General features: G+C 37.5%; 1 protein-coding gene across 3 annotated transcripts in view; it reads right to left on the bottom strand.

Annotated features, from left to right (window-relative positions):
- Positions 1–156: 156 nt before the first annotated feature.
- TBX1 (T-box transcription factor 1) overlaps positions 157–19,625 on the bottom strand; it is a 30,178-nt gene continuing 10,709 nt past the window's right edge. For 2 of the 3 annotated variants that reach the window (XM_056532357.1, XM_056532373.1), the window contains exons 6-9: positions 19,166–19,321; positions 9,944–10,011; positions 7,659–7,756; positions 157–1,832 (exon numbers count right to left, since the gene is read on the bottom strand). In XM_056532357.1, coding sequence (XP_056388332.1) covers positions 1,450–1,832; positions 7,659–7,756; positions 9,944–10,011; positions 19,166–19,321 — 705 coding nt within the window. In that variant the 3' untranslated portion in view covers positions 157–1,449. The remainder of the gene's footprint in view (positions 1,833–7,658; positions 7,757–9,943; positions 10,012–19,165; positions 19,322–19,625) is intronic. The other variant, XM_056532366.1, reaches the window with a different exon arrangement.

The following is a 19,625-nucleotide window of genomic DNA, read 5'->3' as shown; positions in this document are numbered from 1 at the left end:
TCTATAGCAGCTCCACCCTGCTGCATACCTTACCATACGCTCTGCAAGGCAACATTTCCCCCTTGTATAAATGGTTATCTACTATATCTCATGTTACTAACCATTAGGAGCATCTGTCTCCACTGTATACGAAAAGAACACATTCCGAAAGAAGACAAGAATAACATTTATAAGAAACCATTCTTTTTTCAGTTTAACAGGTTGTTTTTCTACATACATATCTACAAATGTATCTACACTTGAGTTTACAGTGCTTGCAGAAATGAATTGTTAGTTGCATGTAGGCACGTTACCATACAATCTCATCTGGAAAATAAATAAGAATTGCTTTATTCTGTTTAATGCAATAAATAAAACTTCATGGCTGCAGAAGCGTGCTAGACTGGCTTCTTATAAACCAGTGGCCGTGGCACAAACCTTTGATTTGAGCCCAACCGAGAGATGTCTAAACATTAGATAGAACCTGATAAATAAGCTTTGACAAGGTGGCATCATACTGAAATGAGTAACTGCAAGGTAATGGAAATTACATTACAAAAGTACACCGCAAATGGATAAAAGTTGGGTTTACACAGCACACGTCTTGTAGCGTCTCATTACATTATACTGGTAGAGCTAGGTGGGGGGGGGGGCATAGCTGCGTGCTGCTTTACTATACAGTAACTGTTGGCGACATGACTGCTCAAGTGTGCTAATCCACAGTTTTATGAAAGTGGTTGGTGACATGGTGAAGGAACATAAGCTACACAGTTGCATAGTTGTATTTAATAGCACACAATGTGCGTTTCATTCACAAATAGTGCAGCCATAACTTCACTCTCCAAAAGTAAAAAAAAAAAAAAAAAGAAAAGTTATTTTAATACCTCAAGGCTCATCGGCAACTGAGCCCACCATACTGTACATTTATTTCCAGGTAATACGAGAAAACAGCACAACAAAAGCATATGGCTTCTTTAAAGCAAGAATAGTGCACTTGACCCTGCAGAAGTCAATGCCCTTTGTGAATAGGTCTGGATGGCTAATTCACAGTGCAGACGAGCGGGCTGATACTGCACATTCTTTTCCAGTAGCATTGGTAAGGCTGAACTTGTATATAGGTCCATTTACTCCTCCTAAGTCTCTGTGCTTATCACCCTCCCCCAGCACAGCATCACCGCAGGTTAGTGACACATCTCAAGTGCCTCTGTTGGCAGAGCGTGTCCTTTCTAGTGACATAGTGTCATAACAGCCCCAGCAGGATTAGGGAGAAGATCCGGCTTGCATGTTGGTTGCTGTCACAGTCACAATGGTAACTGTACGTCTGCCCTAATGACTTTGGGGTGAGAGCAACTTTCATTTCAGCAGTAATGTAATATCCAAAGCATACACTACTGAATAATTAAAATCATGCATAAAACATCCATTGTCTAATAAGTTTAAATAGTTGTTCAATGAGATTGTTCACTCCCGTTATCTTGGTCCATATTCATAACTGCTAGGTGCACCAGCTGCAGAATACATATTGGCTGCTGCTGGGTTCATATGATGATGGTGGTAACCATGTCCTCTGATGCTTGGTAAAGGATAAGGAGTTGGTCTGGTTTTAGCTCCTAGATAATGATCGTAGCTGGTTGGGTACTTGTATGGATGGTGATGCAGAGGTTCTGAACCCTGAGAATGGGGGTCCAATCGCAGTTCATGGGGAGGACTGGGTCTGCCAGTACTAAGAGGAACAAGTCCACCGGGCACAGGAAGTGATGGGCTGAGAACTCTGGACATAAGTTGTTGATGGGCTGCGTCCCCATGTAATGGAGTGCCACTGGTATCCCTTTCATAATCTCTTCTGTCTCCATCTGCAATGAAAATGGTAATAGTTAAAAATGTTATTTATATGACATTTATAAATCTAATCTCTAGTATAGATATACACAGCTATAATCTAACTTAGCTGATTAAAAAAAACATACCATATATAAAAAAGGTATTTTGGAAATATAAAAATTAGTGTATGAGGTTAGATCTGTATTGAAACTACTCACATTGTATTTCGTAATTACACATCTTTTGGTTAAAAAAAATTATATATCATTTCTGTTCATTTATAAGCATCAGTTATGGTTATAATGGATTCTCTCTATGCACTTGTTAGGAAAAACCAGTAGTAGTTTTTTTTTAACTGGTCTTGCATACCCTGAATTATTTTCTATAATATTGGAGTATATTGTTTTAAGCATACTGATGCGCATCAGTAATAAATATCATATATATTATATATAGTTTGTTTTTATAAACATGTTTAGATGTCATGATTGTCCTACCTAACAGTACATTTTTTAGCATGTATCCATGGCGATAAGAGCAAAAAATGTATGTATAGTTTGCATTAATGCTATGTTCACACACCTATTAATGAGCCTCAGTTTAAGCCAGAACTGTGTGAACAAAAAAAAACTGCAAAAAATTAGGCCCGAAAAATTGCCTTTTCTGGATGTAGTTATTGGCCGTTTTTGGCCCTAAAAATGGACTTGCATCTTCTTTTAAAACAAAAAAATAAACAAATAACAAAAAAAATTTATTAAATAAGTAAAATGTAAAAAGAAAAAATTCACGGTGGCATTTTTTCCAAAAGATTGTGTGTGCGTGTGTGTGTGTGTGTGTGTGTGTGTGTGCACGCTCCCCTAACCCCCACAACACTCTCCTAACCACGCAGTGATTTTCTAGTACATTTATGTTATTTATTCTATATGGTATACTACAAGCCTGGTAAGTTTATATCTGGCACCGAACAGGGAGACACAAAGCTAAAATGAAATTCATGGAAGAATACAAAAGATCCGTATGTGTTATTATTGCCATTTTGAATTCAATGGATCAGCTGTTCATTCACCCTGTTAGTAAAATAAACAGGGAGCTTTGCAATTGTTCTGAGTAAAAGCTCCTATCAATGCAGGCGCGTCTATCTGAAAAGTAAGCTGTGGATTTTCCAGCACTCTGCAAAGTGCAGGGAAGGTTAGAAAACAGAACCGTTGTGTGGAAAAACCCTCCAATCCTTATCATTGTGCTAAATTGAAAGCTGTGTCCTCCTGACAAGACATTCTTATAGGGATGAAATCTAAAAAGAAATGACTGACAAGTATGTGCACGCTTGAAATTTCTTAATGTTGTGTAACTCTAAACAAACACAGACTGCATTTATTTGACCAGACCCAAAGCGTGCTCTAGAGGATGGGCCCCCTTGGTGTCTCTAGAAATGTTTGCTCTGCATAATGGAAAATAAATACATGAAAATCTACCAGTATCTGACACTTTTGAAATCCAAAGTGTAAGTAGCAAGAAAAACTCCCACAGTGCGTGTGGTAAAAAAAAAAAAAAAAAAAAAACTAAATCTGCCAATTTCTTTCCCTAGGAAAATACAGCATAAGGAGGTGACCAAGTTCAAGTATATAGAGCTACTGTACAGTCTATCATGCTAATAGTACAGGATGAGACAGGGAGAATGAACCAAAGATGTCAAGTTTTGTGTTACAAGCTAGTACATAAGTTAATATACAAGATCTAGTGAAAAAGATAAGACATCTTATCTTATCTTATAAGATATCTAGGGGTGGAGTACCCCTAGATATCTTATAAGATAAGATAAGATGTCTGATCGCGGGGGTCCCAGCGCTGGGGACCCCCGCAATATAGCATGCAGCACCCACCTGTTACAGCCGTCACGCCCCCTCCCATAGACTCGCATTGAGGGGACGGGGCGTGACGTCACACGGGGGCGGAGTCGTGATGTCACGAACTTCCGTTCCCGTGGTTGGGACCCAGACCCTCCAGCGCTTCCTGACCAGAAACAGGTGGGTGCTGCATGCTATATTGCGGGGGTCCCCAGCGGCGGGACCCCCGCGATCAGACATGTTATCCCCTATACTTTGGATAGGGGATAAGATGTCTAGGGGTGGAGTACCCCTATAAAGCTTAACACCACTCTGAAAATCCTCATAAAGCTCTACTTATTATTACCTGCAATATAACTATTATTAGCTTGAAATATAGAGATTTGTTGGGTCATTTTTTTTAGCAAAATGAAAAAGTATTTCTTCTATCGTACAAGATGCATTCTGGCTTTAACTTTACTGCAGCGTTTAATGAAATATCATTAAAGTATCAATGAAAGCCTAAAATATAGAAGTGACCCTAGTTAGTCCTGATATCCCTAGGAGGCTTGGCTGAAGAACTGATAGACCCTGGTGATTCTGTTTCCCTGTCTAAAGCTGTCCGCACCTATATGTCATATTTTAGGATTTCTGTGACATTAAAGGAATTTCAAGGATTTATAAATCAATATAAAGCAAGGTTAATATTTCCACAACATACTTGACTGACTCCTTTCTTTCTGAAACTATCATGGTCCACACTGATTCATACTGCACCTCCTCATATACAGGTGAAACTCAAAAAATTTGAATATTGTGCAAAGTTCATTTACTCAGTAATGCAACTTAAAAGGTGAAACTAATATATGAGAGACTCATTACATGCAAATCAAGATAGTTCAAGCAGTGATTTGTCATAATTGTGGTGATTATGGCTTTCAGCTCATGAAAACCCCAAATCCCCAATATATGATATTTGGGGCACCATGTCATCTGCTGGTGTTGGTCGACTGTGCTTCATTAAGTCCAGGGTCAACGCATCCGTCTCGCAGGAGATTTAGGAGCACTTCATGCTTCTTTTCAAGTTGCATTAATGAAATACAATGGACTTTCGCACGATATTCAAATTTTTTGAGTTTCACCTGTATAAGCTAAATGCATGCGGGATGGAACTATGCATTTAATGTAAGGCTGCTAGTAACCCCTTAAGGACCAAGCGTTTTTCCGTTTTTGCACTTTAGTTTTTTCCTCCTTACCTTATAAAAATCATGAAATGAAAGATAGGCCGCGCTCCGTAGTGTGATACCGTTGTTGCACAATTTAGGCTAGAGGTAAAAGAGCGCTTACCGCAACTGGTTACACTCAACCAAGTGCAACAATGGATAATGGCATAGATAGTAAGGCGTCTGCAGCTACTCCACGTCCGAAAGAATACAGCAAAAACAGGACCTCCAATGTGATGACGGGATTGAGAGCGCAGAACACCCAGGTAAAAGGAAATTAGGTTTATTCACCCATGATGCAACGTGTTTCACAGATAGACTGCTTCATCAGGCATCAAAGATGCCTGATGAAGCAGTCTATCTGTGAAACGAGTTGCATCATGGGTGAATAAACCTAATTTCCTTTTACCTGGGTGTTCTGCGCTCTCAATCCCATCATCATATTGGAGGTCCTGTTTTTGTTATAAAAATCATAACCCTTTCAATTTTGCACTAAAAAAATCCGTATATGACTTATTTTTTGCGCCACCAATTCTACTTTGTAATGACATCAGTCATTTTACCCAAAAATCTACGGCAAAACAAAAAAAAAATCATTGTGTGACAAAATTGAAGAAAAAAAAGCTGTTTTGTAAATTTTTGGGGCTTCCGTTTCTACGTAGTACATTTTTCGGTAAAAATGACACCTTCTCTTTATTCTGTAGGTCCATACGATTAAAATGGTACCCTTATTTTGTCGTACTTCTGGAAAAAATCATAACTACATGCGCGAAAATTAATACATTTAAAATTGTCATCTTCTGACCCCTATAACTTTTTTATCTTTTTGCATATGGGGCGGTATGAGGGCTAATTTTTTGCACCGTGATCTGAAGTTTTTATTGGCCCCATTTTTGTTTTGATCAGACTTTTTGATCGCTTTTTATTCATTTTTTATGGTATAAAAAGTGACCAAAAATACGCTATTTTGGACTTTGGAATTTTTTTTGCGTGTATGCCATTGACCATGTGGTTTAATTAATTATATATTTTTCTAGTTTGGACATTTACGCACGCGGCGTTACCATATATGTTTATTTTTATTTACACTGGGTTTTTTTATGGGAAAAACGGGGTTATTCAGACTTTTATTAGGGAAGGGGTTAGATCATCTTTATTAACTTTTTTTTTACACTTTTATTTCGCAATGTTATAGCTCCCATAGGGGACTATAACATGCAGTACATTGATTAAATACACTGATCAATGCCACTGCATTGCATTGATCAGTGTTATCTGCGGTCGATTGCTCAAGCCTGGATTTCAGACTTTGAACAATCAATCGCCGATCGGACGTGTAGGAGACAGGTAAGGCACCCTCCTGATGTATCCTAGCTGATCAGGACATCACGTTTTCACCGCAATGGTGACGATCAGCCTGACTGAGCTGCCGGGAAGCTTTCACTTTCACTTTAGATGCAGCATCAACTTTGATCGCCGTGTCTAAAGAGTTAATGCCATGGCATTAGTGATGGGTCCTGGCTGCTAATAGCAGCCGGGACCATGCAGGTATGATGCGAGCTCAGCTCCTGAGCTCGCTTCATAACCCTGCTGCGCCGCAATGCCGTTTATGAACTGAGTTTTGTGGCAAGGGGATAAAATATAGGAAGCCGGGAATATTTGTACCTACAGTGGAAACTCTTTGAGAAGACCCTCCTGAAGTGGGATGAACCCATTTAATAAGGCTCTAATTTTCGTAAACTATATGGTCTTCTAAGGCCTCCTTTACATATGTGCATCATCAGGTTTTTTTTTCCCTTCGGCACTGCAGGAAATGCTTTGGAGAGAAAATGAAGCAAGAACTGATCTCAATCATTCACAATCATCTGGCGTCTCAGTTTAGACGCCGGATGATTGGACTCGCCGGACCGGCACAGACAGGAGAACAGATCTTGCTGCATTCCCCCTGTCCGGCGATCACAAACAATGGACACCGGATGATGCACAACTGATTTACTTCTGGCATCGGTAGTGGCAATTTTCACCCAGTTTCGCTGGAGCCGGATGCCGCATATATGTAACTCTAGCCTTTTAAATGGCATTGTTGTATAGCTAGATGGATAAAAATAATAGCAGAAGTAACAAACAACAATACGTAATGCTACAATGTATCAATATAAAAAAATACTAATAACAAGCTATGTTTACACACAGTATTTTTGATGTATTTAAAGCCTTCTTTTCAGCCATTTTGTGCAAGAGGCTATGGGGGGAATTCATCAAGCTTTTTATGCTGTTTTTTTTTTGCCTAAATTTGTGTCCTAAATTGTCGCAGGTATTTTCTGTTTCTGCAACTTTTTATTTAGAGCATTACCACATTGTGTACTGCTTTAGAAAAGTTTTCGCAGTAGTTAGTGATTTATCAAGCGTGACTTTTCGCAAAAGTTTGACCTCTTTTACACACTAACTCAGACTACCACATACCAGCCCTACAAAAGCATCTAAACTGGCACCATGCTGAGGTGATTTGGCCGTGCGACATTTGATGAAGTTGTCTCACGAATGGTAAAATCAACCCAACATTTGTGTTCTAAACCTACACAGAGAGTAGACCATAAATGATGAATTCCCCCCATGTTTTCACAGTTTGTTTTTTTTTTTTTTTTGCTTTTGATCTATTTTTGAAGCCGTGTACTGCTAAAAACGGACCAAAGCCTTATAAATGTAGCCATGGAAACATAGGCTAAGAAGAAATGTGTTCTTCCCCGTATCCAATATGTTCATAGTTACACAAATGCAATATGTTTTGGCAGTTTTATGCAATTTTACTGACCTTTATCGCTTCCATTCTGCGGAGGTGATGAGACTAGATTCCTGGACCTTGCAAAAGCACTCATGAGTGGTAGGGATCCTGGTCTGTGATTCCTGGGCCTGCAAAGTCACGCACAAAGTTATTTCTAACTATTTCTCATTACATGATTTTAGCACATCTTAATGGGGTACTCCCCTGGAAAACATTTGTTTTTAAATCAACTGCGTGAAAAACAGATTTGTAAATTACTTCTATTTAAAAATCTTAACCCTTCCAGTACTTATCAGTTGCTGTATGCTCCACAGGAAGTTCTTTTCTTTTTGAATTTCCTTTCTGTCTGACCACAGTGCTCTCTGCTGACACCTCTGTCCATTTTAGGAACTCTCTGGAGCAGGATAGGATTGCTATGGGGAATTGCTCCTACTCTGGACAGTTCCTAAAATGGACAGTGGTGTCAGCAGAGAGCACTGTGGTCAGACAGAAAGGAAATTCAAGAAGAAACATCTACAGAACACCAGATACTTGTTGTTATCCAACATCTCATAACTCTTATATCCAAATTATTAATAAATGACTCAGGATTTCATATGACAGGAATGCATTATTATTTTTAACACCAGTGTTTTGTGGCTATATAATTATTTAGTAGTAAATATATTAATAAAATACGCAGCAACTATTTAAACAACCATGTTTTCCTCCAGTAGCCTCTTACCCTCATTTTACTCCTATCCACTATGTAGTGAATTTGTAATATCCTTGTGTCAACACAATGAACCGAGGCCTAAAACAAGTAGCCACTTGCTCTAAGAAAATATGATGCAAGTGTCTGTTTAAAGATTTGCTTGTTGCAGTTAACCTAGTTTGTAAAACTGCCCATATAAAGGTCTGATAGTAACTTGCTATAAATATAAGAATACTAATCTTTAATATAGAAGCAATGGAGGTTGTCAACAAAAAAGACCACCTAGTCCATCTATTATTTTCTTTATATTTTTGTTTAAGGGTATATATAGGTTTATCCCACACAAAAAATGTATTCCAAGCATTTACTACTCTTTCAGTAAAATAATATTTAGTATTTAGTTTTGATTATCGTTGTCTGCCATTCTAGCCTTCTGATAGTTCCTAAGTGCGCAAAGGGGTTGGCTCTGGTTTTCTTAAGTGTTCACTAGGGTTATTCACACGGCAAAATTTCCGCTTGCGGAATTCTGCCTCAAATTAAAGGGGTTATCCAGGAAAAAAACTTTTTTTTATATATATCAAATGGCTCCAGAAAGTTAAACAGATTTGTAAATTACTTATAGTAAAAAATCTTTCAGTACTTATGAGCTTCTGAAGTTGAGTTGTTCTTTTCTGTCTAAGTGCTCTCTGATGACACGTGTCTCGGGAACCGCCCAGTTTAGAAGCAAATCCCCATAGCAAACCTCTTCTACTCTGTGCAGTTCCCGAGACAAGCAGAGATGTCAGCAGAGAGCACAGTTGCCAGACAGAAAACAACAACTCAACTTCAGCAGCTGATGATTATTGAAAGGATTAAGATTTTTTAATAGAATTAATTTACAAATTTGCATCTGATGAAAGGTCAAATGACCTGAAACGCGTCATGCTTGGCGCTGATTCCTGGGATTTTAATCGTTTGTCATATTGAAGTCTCTCCATGTCGATGATTTTAACGTGGATTTAATAAAGGTGAAGTTTCTTAATCACTGGCATCTACCTGCTTTCTTCATAATTTACAAATCTGTTTAACTTTCTGGAGCCAGTTGATGTAAAAAAAAAAAAAAAAGTTTTCCTGGAATACCCCTTTAAAGCCCATAGACTTCTATGGGATTCCGCACTCCCATTCACACTTCTGAATTTCCGCTTGCGGAATTCCGCAAGCGGAAATTCAGAAGTGGGCGTGGGAGTGCGGAATCCCATAGAAGTCTACTGCCTTTAATTTGAGGCGGAATTCCGCAGTGTGAATAGACCCTTATTTCTTTCCATGCTAGGAGAGTCTTTGTTTCCACTCTCACTTTCTGACAAGCTTATTGTTCTTCTTTCATTTTCTTAAAACTTTTCAACAACTTTTGGCAATTGATGTGCTATTCATATTCCTTTTTGCTGATATATGGTCATGTGTTTATACGTATATTATGAAACTACTGTTCTAAAATGTTTTGCCAATAAAGAAAGATTACGCTTAAAATAATATTTGGTGATGGGGGTCTACTAATAAAGTATATAGTTAAATTAAATTTGCAAATAGGGTCACTACGTGTATATTCTACAGTAGTATATTTTATTAAATTTTCTTTACTCACCAGTCCTCTGGGTCACAGTCCCTGAAGCCCTTGGCAAATGGGTTACTGGCAATTTTAAGTTGTGTTATCTAAAAAAATAAAATTAAAATTGTTAACTAGTTGTGGTACAAATACAATTATTAGCAGATGTTGGGCTACGTCAGTCAGATGTTAAGTAGTTGTTACGTCAGTCATTGTCTTTCACACATTCGGTGGAATAAATAAAAAGTGCTGCACCGAAACGGCTGTGACTTTGGCACCAAAAAGGGACACAAGACCTATTTATCGTATCTAATAAGCGAATGCACCAAAAAGAACAGCTACTTTGCACTCTGCTCACCTGATTTTGCATGCGGACTTTGGAAACAGTTTTTTTTTTTTATAAACGAAAACTTTTTTATTTCAAAGCTGAAGTTTGGCACGACAAAAAAAAGGTAATATCTGATTATTAAAAGTGAGACAACCCCTTTACTTTTGTGATTAGCAATGCCAAGTGCACATCACAGAAAGAACTGGGGATACTTTCATTTATTCTCCCCATTGTTAATGGTCATAGGAGAATGATATGTAATGGTCTGCAGTTTTGTGATTAGTTACTACGCCATATCTAGAACATTTTGCTGCATTTTTATCCATTCAAACTGTAGAAAAAAAATGTAAGCACTTTGCCCTGAACCTTAAAGGAGTACTTTTTTTTAATTAACTGGTGCCAGAAAGTTAAACAGATTTGCAAATTACTTCTATTTAAAAATCTTAATCCTTTCAGTACTTTTTAGCAGCTGTATGCTACATAGGAAATTTTTCTCTTTTTAACTTTCTTTTTTGTCTTGTCCACAGTGCTCTCTGCTGACACCTCTGTCCATGTTAGAAACTGGACATTTCCTAGTACGGCATCAGGTGTCAGCAGAGAGCACTGTGGACAAGACAAAAAAGAAATTCAAAAAGAAAATAATTTCCTTTGTAACATACAGCTGCTAATAAGTACTGAAAGGGTAAAAAAAATAATAATAAAAGTAATTTGCAAATCTTTTTAACTTTCTGGCACCAGTTGATGTAAAAAAATGTTTTCCACCAGAGTACCCCTTTAAAGTAATAAAACATTTTTTTAAGTAAAGTGTGTGTCCAGTCAAAAAGGGACATTTAACATTATTTATGTTGTTTTCTCTACAAGTTTCCTTTATTTCACAATGTGATTGAAAGGATTTGATACTATTGCTGACTCTCCTGCGCGAGATGGCTCTTCATTTTATATTTTCGTAATCCTTTTTTTTCAAGAATCTGTTTAATAAAAATTGTTCAGTTTAAAAAAAAAAAAAAAACTTGGCACCTGAAGTGTTAAACATTCCTCGTACTGACATCTCTGATATAGAATATCTACGGGACGGCGGATGAGGTCGTAGCTGTGTCTGTTGTACTATCCCCAATAAGAGTTCTGTGCATACAGACGGACATATGTGGCTCGCAGCTATGAGAACTCAGCTGTGGCCCCTAAAACCTGCTTTTCAGTACCCCATTCGTAAGTATTAAGAGCACATTCACACATACGTATTTCAATCCGTAATACAGAGCCCACCATTAGTCAATGCACACATCCATATGTTTTCACAGCTGCATTTCCATACAGAGCCTGCATAACTCAGTATACAGCATATTCCAGCAGAAAGGAGTGGCACAGGGGGAAAAGGCATCCGAAATACAGATGCGAATTTTATATTTGTGTGATATCTATATTACAGTTTAGTTTTTGTGTCTTTGACTTAGGCTGGGTTCACACCACGTTTTTACCATACTGTTTTCAATCCGTTTTTCTTAATAAAAAAAAAAGTATGCATTTTTAAACCGTATACTGTTTTTTAAAGTGCATACGGTTCTCTCCGTTTTTAATTTAAAAAAAACTAATTTTTGAAAATGTTATTTAAAATAAATACTTTTTTTTCAATTTTAACTTTAGGATGCAAAGTGAAAACCGTATATGGTTTTCCCATATGGAACCGTATACTTGTGCGTTTCCCATTGACGTCCATGTTAAAAAGCATATGTGGTTGCAGTACGGTTTTTAAACCGGAGACAAAACCGTGGTCAACCACGGTTTTGAGTGCGGGAAAAAAAACGTATTGCAAGCAAACCGTCCCCAACTGGATGCATCCGGGTGCATCCGGTTTTCAATTATTTGTCTATGTATACGGTTTTCAATACGGTTCCATACGTTTTCATTAATGCGGTTCCATACGTACTGCAACCGCATATGCTTTTTTAACATGGACGTCAATGGGAAACGCACAAGTATACGGTTCCATACGGGAAAACCATATACGGTTTTCACTTTGCACATGTGCATTTGCATCCTAAAGTTAAAATAAAAAAAAAAATGTATTTGTTTTAAATAACATTTTCAAAAATGTATGTTTTTTTAAAATAAAAAACGGGAGGAACCGCATTAATGAAAACGTATGAAACCGTATTGAAAACGCATACGTTTTTTTAATGAAAACGTATACGAGAACCGTACTTGAAATACGTGGGGTGAACCCAGCCTTAGGCGAAAGCAAATAGAATAAAATCAGACCTAAGTAATAGAAATAAATACTAAGCTAAATACATATTTCATATCTTAGCTCCAGATTTTAATCTTCAATTTAGAATGTCATATACATGAGACCTAAACACAATTACAGCGTCTAATGTAATGCAAGGTAATGTTGGGCATACGGCATGTTAGATACGGTGTGAATACATAATAGCTCGCTATTACTAATTAAAAATAAATAAATAAAGTTTTTTGTTACATTAAAAACTCAAACTTTGCAATAAAATTTTCACCCTGGTGATTTTGCCGCTGTTTGCACTGCTATCCATATTTATTTAAAAACTTATGGGAAAACAATGGTTATTCAAGAGTATAAAAAAATGTGAAAAATGTGCAAAAACCTGTTAGAGAGTATTAGCTAAACCTGCTTAATGTAACAAAAGAGTAAAAGATTTTTTTTCAGCTGGCAGGAAACAATAGACCGTTAAAGTCTATTAATAGTAATTAATTTAGAAAATAACTAATTTAGAAAATAATTAATTTAGAAAATAAGTAATTAATTTAGAAAATAAACTTGAGATATAACTTTAAATACATAAAAGAAGTAACTACTAACTAGGACATATGTCGGGAGCCTTCCTATTTATTTCATAAAAATACTAAACTGTGATCAAAAGCAAAAGCAAATCTCTGATACGCTTTAGTGTTTATTTTATATAAATATGTTATGATATAAGTCAGATATTGTAATATTAGGGGAAATGTATTGGATTCATTTTCTATTTAGAGGGTTTGTTTTATGGAATATTTAGGAGGGAAAATGGATCATTTTCAATGTTCACCCTTTGTTTTTCAAGCTTGCACTTTTTCCTTTATACCGGTTTCAATTGCACAGACTTTATCATGTCCATGATGAATTTACCCATATTTTACACATTTGGTTTCTGCCGTTTTTTATGTCATCCATTGAGCGGAATAGGAAAAAGTGTGTGTAAAAAAAAAAACATAACAATTAATCAACATGCGCCTTTTAGGCCAAAAAAAACTAAAAATAAGAGCATGATTAATTGTCACCAAAAAAATGTTGCAAATGATGATAATTGTATCTAGGATGTCAAAGACAAAAAAAAAATAAAATTGTACAAAAAGCTCAATAAATTCCCCCATAGTTCATTTAGATCACTGTCTAGATCAGTATTTCCCAAGCACGGTGCCTCCAGCTGTTGCAAAACTACAACTCCCATCATGCCCGGACAGCCTTCGGCTGTCCGGGCATGCTGGGAGTTGTAGTTTTGCAACAGCTGGAGGCGCCCTGGTTGGGTGACACTGGTCTAGATAGGTCTGGATTTTTTTCTAAACATTTTGCTGAATAGAAAAGCTTCCAACAAAGTTTAAGCTTTCTTCTTGTTCATACATCAGCTATTGGCTTAATAGGTAAAGAAGCAAAAAGCAACTATTATGGTCTAGTAAATGAACATGTGGGTCTTCTCCACAGACCTAAACAAAAGAGCCATCAAACACCAATTCAAGCAGTGTGAGGTTACTGGGAGAATAGGAGGGTGTGCAGCATGCACTTGTAAGAATATGGCCCATTACAGGGATGGGTCACCAGCAGAGCAGCTAAGACAGATCATAAGTGTATATTTATTTCATTCATCTGGGACAAGGCAGGGCATTCTCTATATTTAACTAAATCCGTGGATAAAGTATGTGATTGTGAGTTTCCGGAATGGGTTGAAAAACAAACTTTAAGCCCTTTCTGTGACAGTTTCAGACTTAGAGGTCAAAGTGATAGAAACCAGGAGAGAGGCAGAGAGAGGGGGAGAGAGAGACAGAGCAGCTGTCCCAGGTCATCAGGAAAATGCCAAGAGTGCTGAGGACTACTCCTTCCCTCACCCTGTGTCACTCATGTCATGTGCATGCAATGCATGATTTCATGGAACTATGGGAATACAGTGAGCTGCATGGCATGATAAACCCATGATAATACAAAGTGCTTCTGCTATACCAGTGTTTCCCAGCCAGTGCACCTCCAGCTGTTGTGAAACTACCACTCCAAGCATGCCCGGACAGTGCTATATTATTAATAATAATAATAACATTAATAAATATAATACTAATAATAATTATTATTGTATTATTATTATTTTATTATTACTATTATTATTATTGTATTATTATTTTATTATTATTATTACTATTATTTTTATAGTAATTATTATTAATAATAATAATAATAATATTATGCAATAATAATGGACACATTGGACTGCAGGGCCTGTTGTATCCAGAATAATACATGGCTCTCTGCATGGCTGCAATACTTAACCCAACAACATAGTGCACTGCAGGACCTGATATATCAATTCAATAACATAACACTGCACGGTATGGCCACTTGAAATACAAATAAACAATCACAACACAGTGCACTGCATGGCCTGCTGTACCCATAATAATACACAATGCACTGTATGACCATCTGCACTAATAACAACACAGTGCACTGCATGGCCTGCTGTACCCATAATAATACACAATGCACTGTATGACCATCTGCACTAATAACAACACAGTGCACTGCATGGCCTGCTGTACCCATAATAATACACAATGCACTGTATGACCATCTGCACTAATAACAACAACACAGTGCACTGCATGGCCTGCTGTACCCATAATAATACACAATGCACTGTATGACCATCTGCACTAATAACAACAACGCAGTGCACTGCATGGCCTGCTGCACCCATAATAATACACAATGCACTGTATGACCATCTGCAATAATAACAACAACACAGTGCACTGCATGGCCTGCTGCACCCATAATAATACACAATGCACTGTATGACCATCTGCACTAATAACAACAACACAGTGCACTGCATGGCCTGCTGTACCCATAATAATACACAATGCACTGTATGACCATCTGCACTAATAACAACAACGCAGTGCACTGCATGGCCTGCTGCACCCATAATAATACACAATGCACTGTATGACCATCTGCACTAATAACAACAACACAGTGCACTGCATGGCCTGCTGCACCCATAATAATACACAATGCACTGTATGACCATCTGCACTAATAACAACAACGCAGTGCACTGCATGGCCTGCTGTACCCATAATAATACACAATGCACTGTATGACCGTCTGCACTAATAACAACAAGACAGTGCACTGCATGGCCTGCTGTACCCATAATAATACACAATGCACTGTATGACCATCTGCACTAATAACAACAACTCAGTGCACTGCATGGCCTGCTGTACCCATAATAATACACAATGCACTGTATGACCATCTGCACTAATAACAACAACACAGTGCACTGCATGGCCTGCTGTACCCATAATAATACACAATGCACTGTATGACCATCTGCACTAATAACAACAACAAAGTGCACTGCATGGTCTGCTGTACCCATAATAATACACAATGCACTGTATGACCATCTGCACTAATAACAACAAGACAGTGCACTGCATGGCCTGCTGTACCCATAATAATACACAATGCACTGTATGACCATCTGCACTAATAACAACAAGACAGTGCACTGCATGGCCTGCTGTACCCATAATAATACACAATGCACTGTATGACCATCTGCACTAATAACAACAACTCAGTGCACTGCATGGCCTGCTGTACCCATAATAATACACAATGCACTGTATGACCATCTGCACTAATAACAACAACACAGTGCACTGCATGGCCTGCTGTACCCATAATAATACACAATGCACTGTATGACCATCTGCACTAATAACAACAACAAAGTGCACTGCATGGTCTGCTGCACCCATAATAATACACAATGCACTGTATGACCATCTGCACTAATAACAACAACACAGTGCACTGCATGGCCTGCTGCACCCATAATAATACACAATGCACTGTATGACCATCTGCACTAATAACAACAAGACAGTGCACTGCATGGCCTGCTGTACCCATAATAATACACAATGCACTGTATGACCATCTGCACTAATAACAACAACACGGTGCACTGCATGGCCTGCTGTACCCATAATAATACACAATGCACTGTATGACCATCTGCACTAATAACAACAAGACAGTGCACTGCATGGCCTGCTGTACCCATAATAATACACAATGCACTGTATGACCATCTGCACTAATAACAACAACACGGTGCACTGCATGGCCTGCTGTACCCATAATAATACACAATGCACTGTATGACCATCTGCACTAATAGCATCAACTCAGTGCACTGCATGACCTGCTGTACCCATAATAATACTGAGCACATTGCATCACATTCTGTACTAATAGTAACAACAATTCTGTGCACTGCATGGCTTATAGTAGTAATAATAATAATAATAATAATAATAATAAAAACACTTTATGACTTCCAATAGTATAACTCAGCATACTGTACTGTATAGGCTATACATATAATACCAACAACACTACAGTGCACTGCATGACATTCTGTACTAATAGTAACAACAATTCTGTGCACTGCATGGCCTATAGTAATAATAATAATAATAATAATAAAAACACTTTATGACTTCCAATAATATTACTCAGCATACTGTACTGTATAGGCTATACTTACAATACCAACAACACTACAGTACACACTGCATGACATTCTGTACTAATAGTAACAATTTTGTGCACTGCATTGCCTGTAGTAATAATAATAATAATATTAATAATAATAATAATAATAATAATAAAAACACTATGACCCAATAATATTACTCAGCATACTGTACTGTATAGGCTATACTTACAATACCAACAACACTACAGTGTACTGCATGACATTCTGTACTAATAGTAACAATTCTGTGCACTGCATGGCCTGTAGTAATAATAAAAACACTATGACTTCCAATAATACTACTCAGCATACTGTACTGTATAGGCTATAAAAATAATAATAATAGCAACAACACTACAGTACACACTGCATGGCCTAATATTAGGAATGAAGACAACAGCACACAGTGTACTGCTTGTAATAATAATAATAAAAACATTTTAAAAAATATTGATAAAAATAATATAACAACCATAAGTGCACTGTGCGGCCTCCTGACCTATAACTCATTTTTTTTATATTATTATTATTATTATTATTATTATTATTTGAAGGTGTCTTCAGTGCTATTGTTGTTTACATGGGTGTTTTGTAGGCTGGTGACGGCCATTTCCTTAGTGAAGTATAGCAGACCTGGCACATCTATGAAAACAGAAAAGCAGATTTGTCCAAACACTATGTGATTGACATGTCACAGTGGGGAAGTAATCTAGAGTCAGAGTGCAGCAGCTCTGGGTTTACCTAGGTAATGATATCCCTGTGGGGTTCAGACTTGTTTTCTTTTCCTCCTGATGTCCATCACATACATTACTGGCCAGAGCTGCTCTCTGCTCTAACTTCCTGGACTCTGCTGGACAATGCATTATGCAGATGGACACTGGCTACATGTGTAAGGGGCCTTATCAATAATAATCTATTAAAATCATCATGGTCACATATTCTATATTCCTGTGATTTGAACCATGTCAGTCCATAAAAGCCAGTCTTTTTTCATTTATTAAGTGCTTTAGAATTTACTGGCAAAACAACTGATGATGCACAATCAACCAGCCATTATTTGTGGAAAAAGACCAGTTTGTTTCGGCTGCAAAAAAAAAAATATTTTTGTGGGTAAAAAGACAGGACCAAAAAAATGTGTGTGAACATGGCCTTACAATGGCTGATCTATGTAGTCATTGCCCTATAGCTACACTGATAAATTATTATTAGGGCTCTTATTATCTAATTATTATAAGGGTTCTCCTTCACATGTCTGGAGCCATCCTGAATGGAAATGTCAGATGCAAAAATATGGATGTGTTCCACTCCCAATCCCCACTGCTGCTCTGTAGGCTGAAATGGATGGCAGCATAAAACATGGCAGTGAACCAGATTGGAAAAAAAAAAAAAAATATATATATATATATATATATATGATATTATTATTATTATTATTATTAATTTTGTTTTACTGACAGAAACTATTCTAGTGGGCCAGACGTACTGTATGGGAATGTACTCTAGCCAGAAACCATAGTAGGCCTGACAAGTCATCTTTATTCCTAAATACCCTGTCAGTTTCTGGGGCAGGTTAATCATCCAGCCTCATTCATAAATATCCATAGTATATTAATAAAGATAGCAACAAATCCCATTTTGTATTAGGAAGGTGGAGATTCACTCACTCTCACCATAGACTTTCTCAATTTATAAATTCTAATATGAATGTTGTCATATGAAAGGGAAATCATCAGCTGGGTTCTACACCTCAGATATATGGAGGGAAAAGTCCATTATGGAGCATTTGGATGGATTGATGGGAGGACAGGGGGGACAGTTCTCAATATCAGGAGGTGACTGAGCAATATAAAGTTCTCCATGATCAATGGTGTCCTGTTCTGGCTATACTTTACTGTACATACTTGATGTTAGTATTTGCAGCATCATCTATCCCTATGTCTTCTCAGTTCCAATGGATCTGACAGACTGAGCTATGACTACAGAGCCTATTTACATAACTGTGAACTACAACTGCACAGAACTGTGGCCGCTTGTAGAATATCACTAGAAACGCGCAAATATTCGCTGAAGATGCGCGGGGGCGGCCGCACTACTCACCCGGTGGTTCTGATAGGCGGTGACAGCTGTAAAGCGGGTTTCCTCAAACACAAACGTCTTAAAGTTCTCCTCTGCGTACTTCTCACTGTCTTTTCGGGGGTCCACATACACCACATGGAAACGCGGCTGATACCTGTGCATGGAGTTCAGGATGATCTGCCAAGCAAGAAGGTCGGAACAGTTTTTACATATTGCCAGTAATGTCTGTCATCTATTCCTCCTCCCAGGAGCTCAATAGTATTATATGTAGTTATCTAGTATACGGTATGAAGTAGGAAGGCATGACAGCAATAGTCATCAATGGGACATCTGTCATCATGTATACAAATGTCATAATAAGAGAAAGATAGAAATAACTCATATACACATATACTATAAAAACTATTGTATACAAATAAATAATAGACAATATTTATTTAGTAAGTACAGAGATATAAACGCATTATAGTAGAAACACAAT

The sequence above is a fragment of the Hyla sarda genome, chromosome 1, assembly GCF_029499605.1.
Source record: "Hyla sarda isolate aHylSar1 chromosome 1, aHylSar1.hap1, whole genome shotgun sequence".
NCBI classification, from domain to species: Eukaryota; Metazoa; Chordata; class Amphibia; order Anura; family Hylidae; genus Hyla; species Hyla sarda.
Note: the sequence above shows the minus strand (reverse complement) of the source record. Positions and strands in the feature narration are given on the sequence as shown.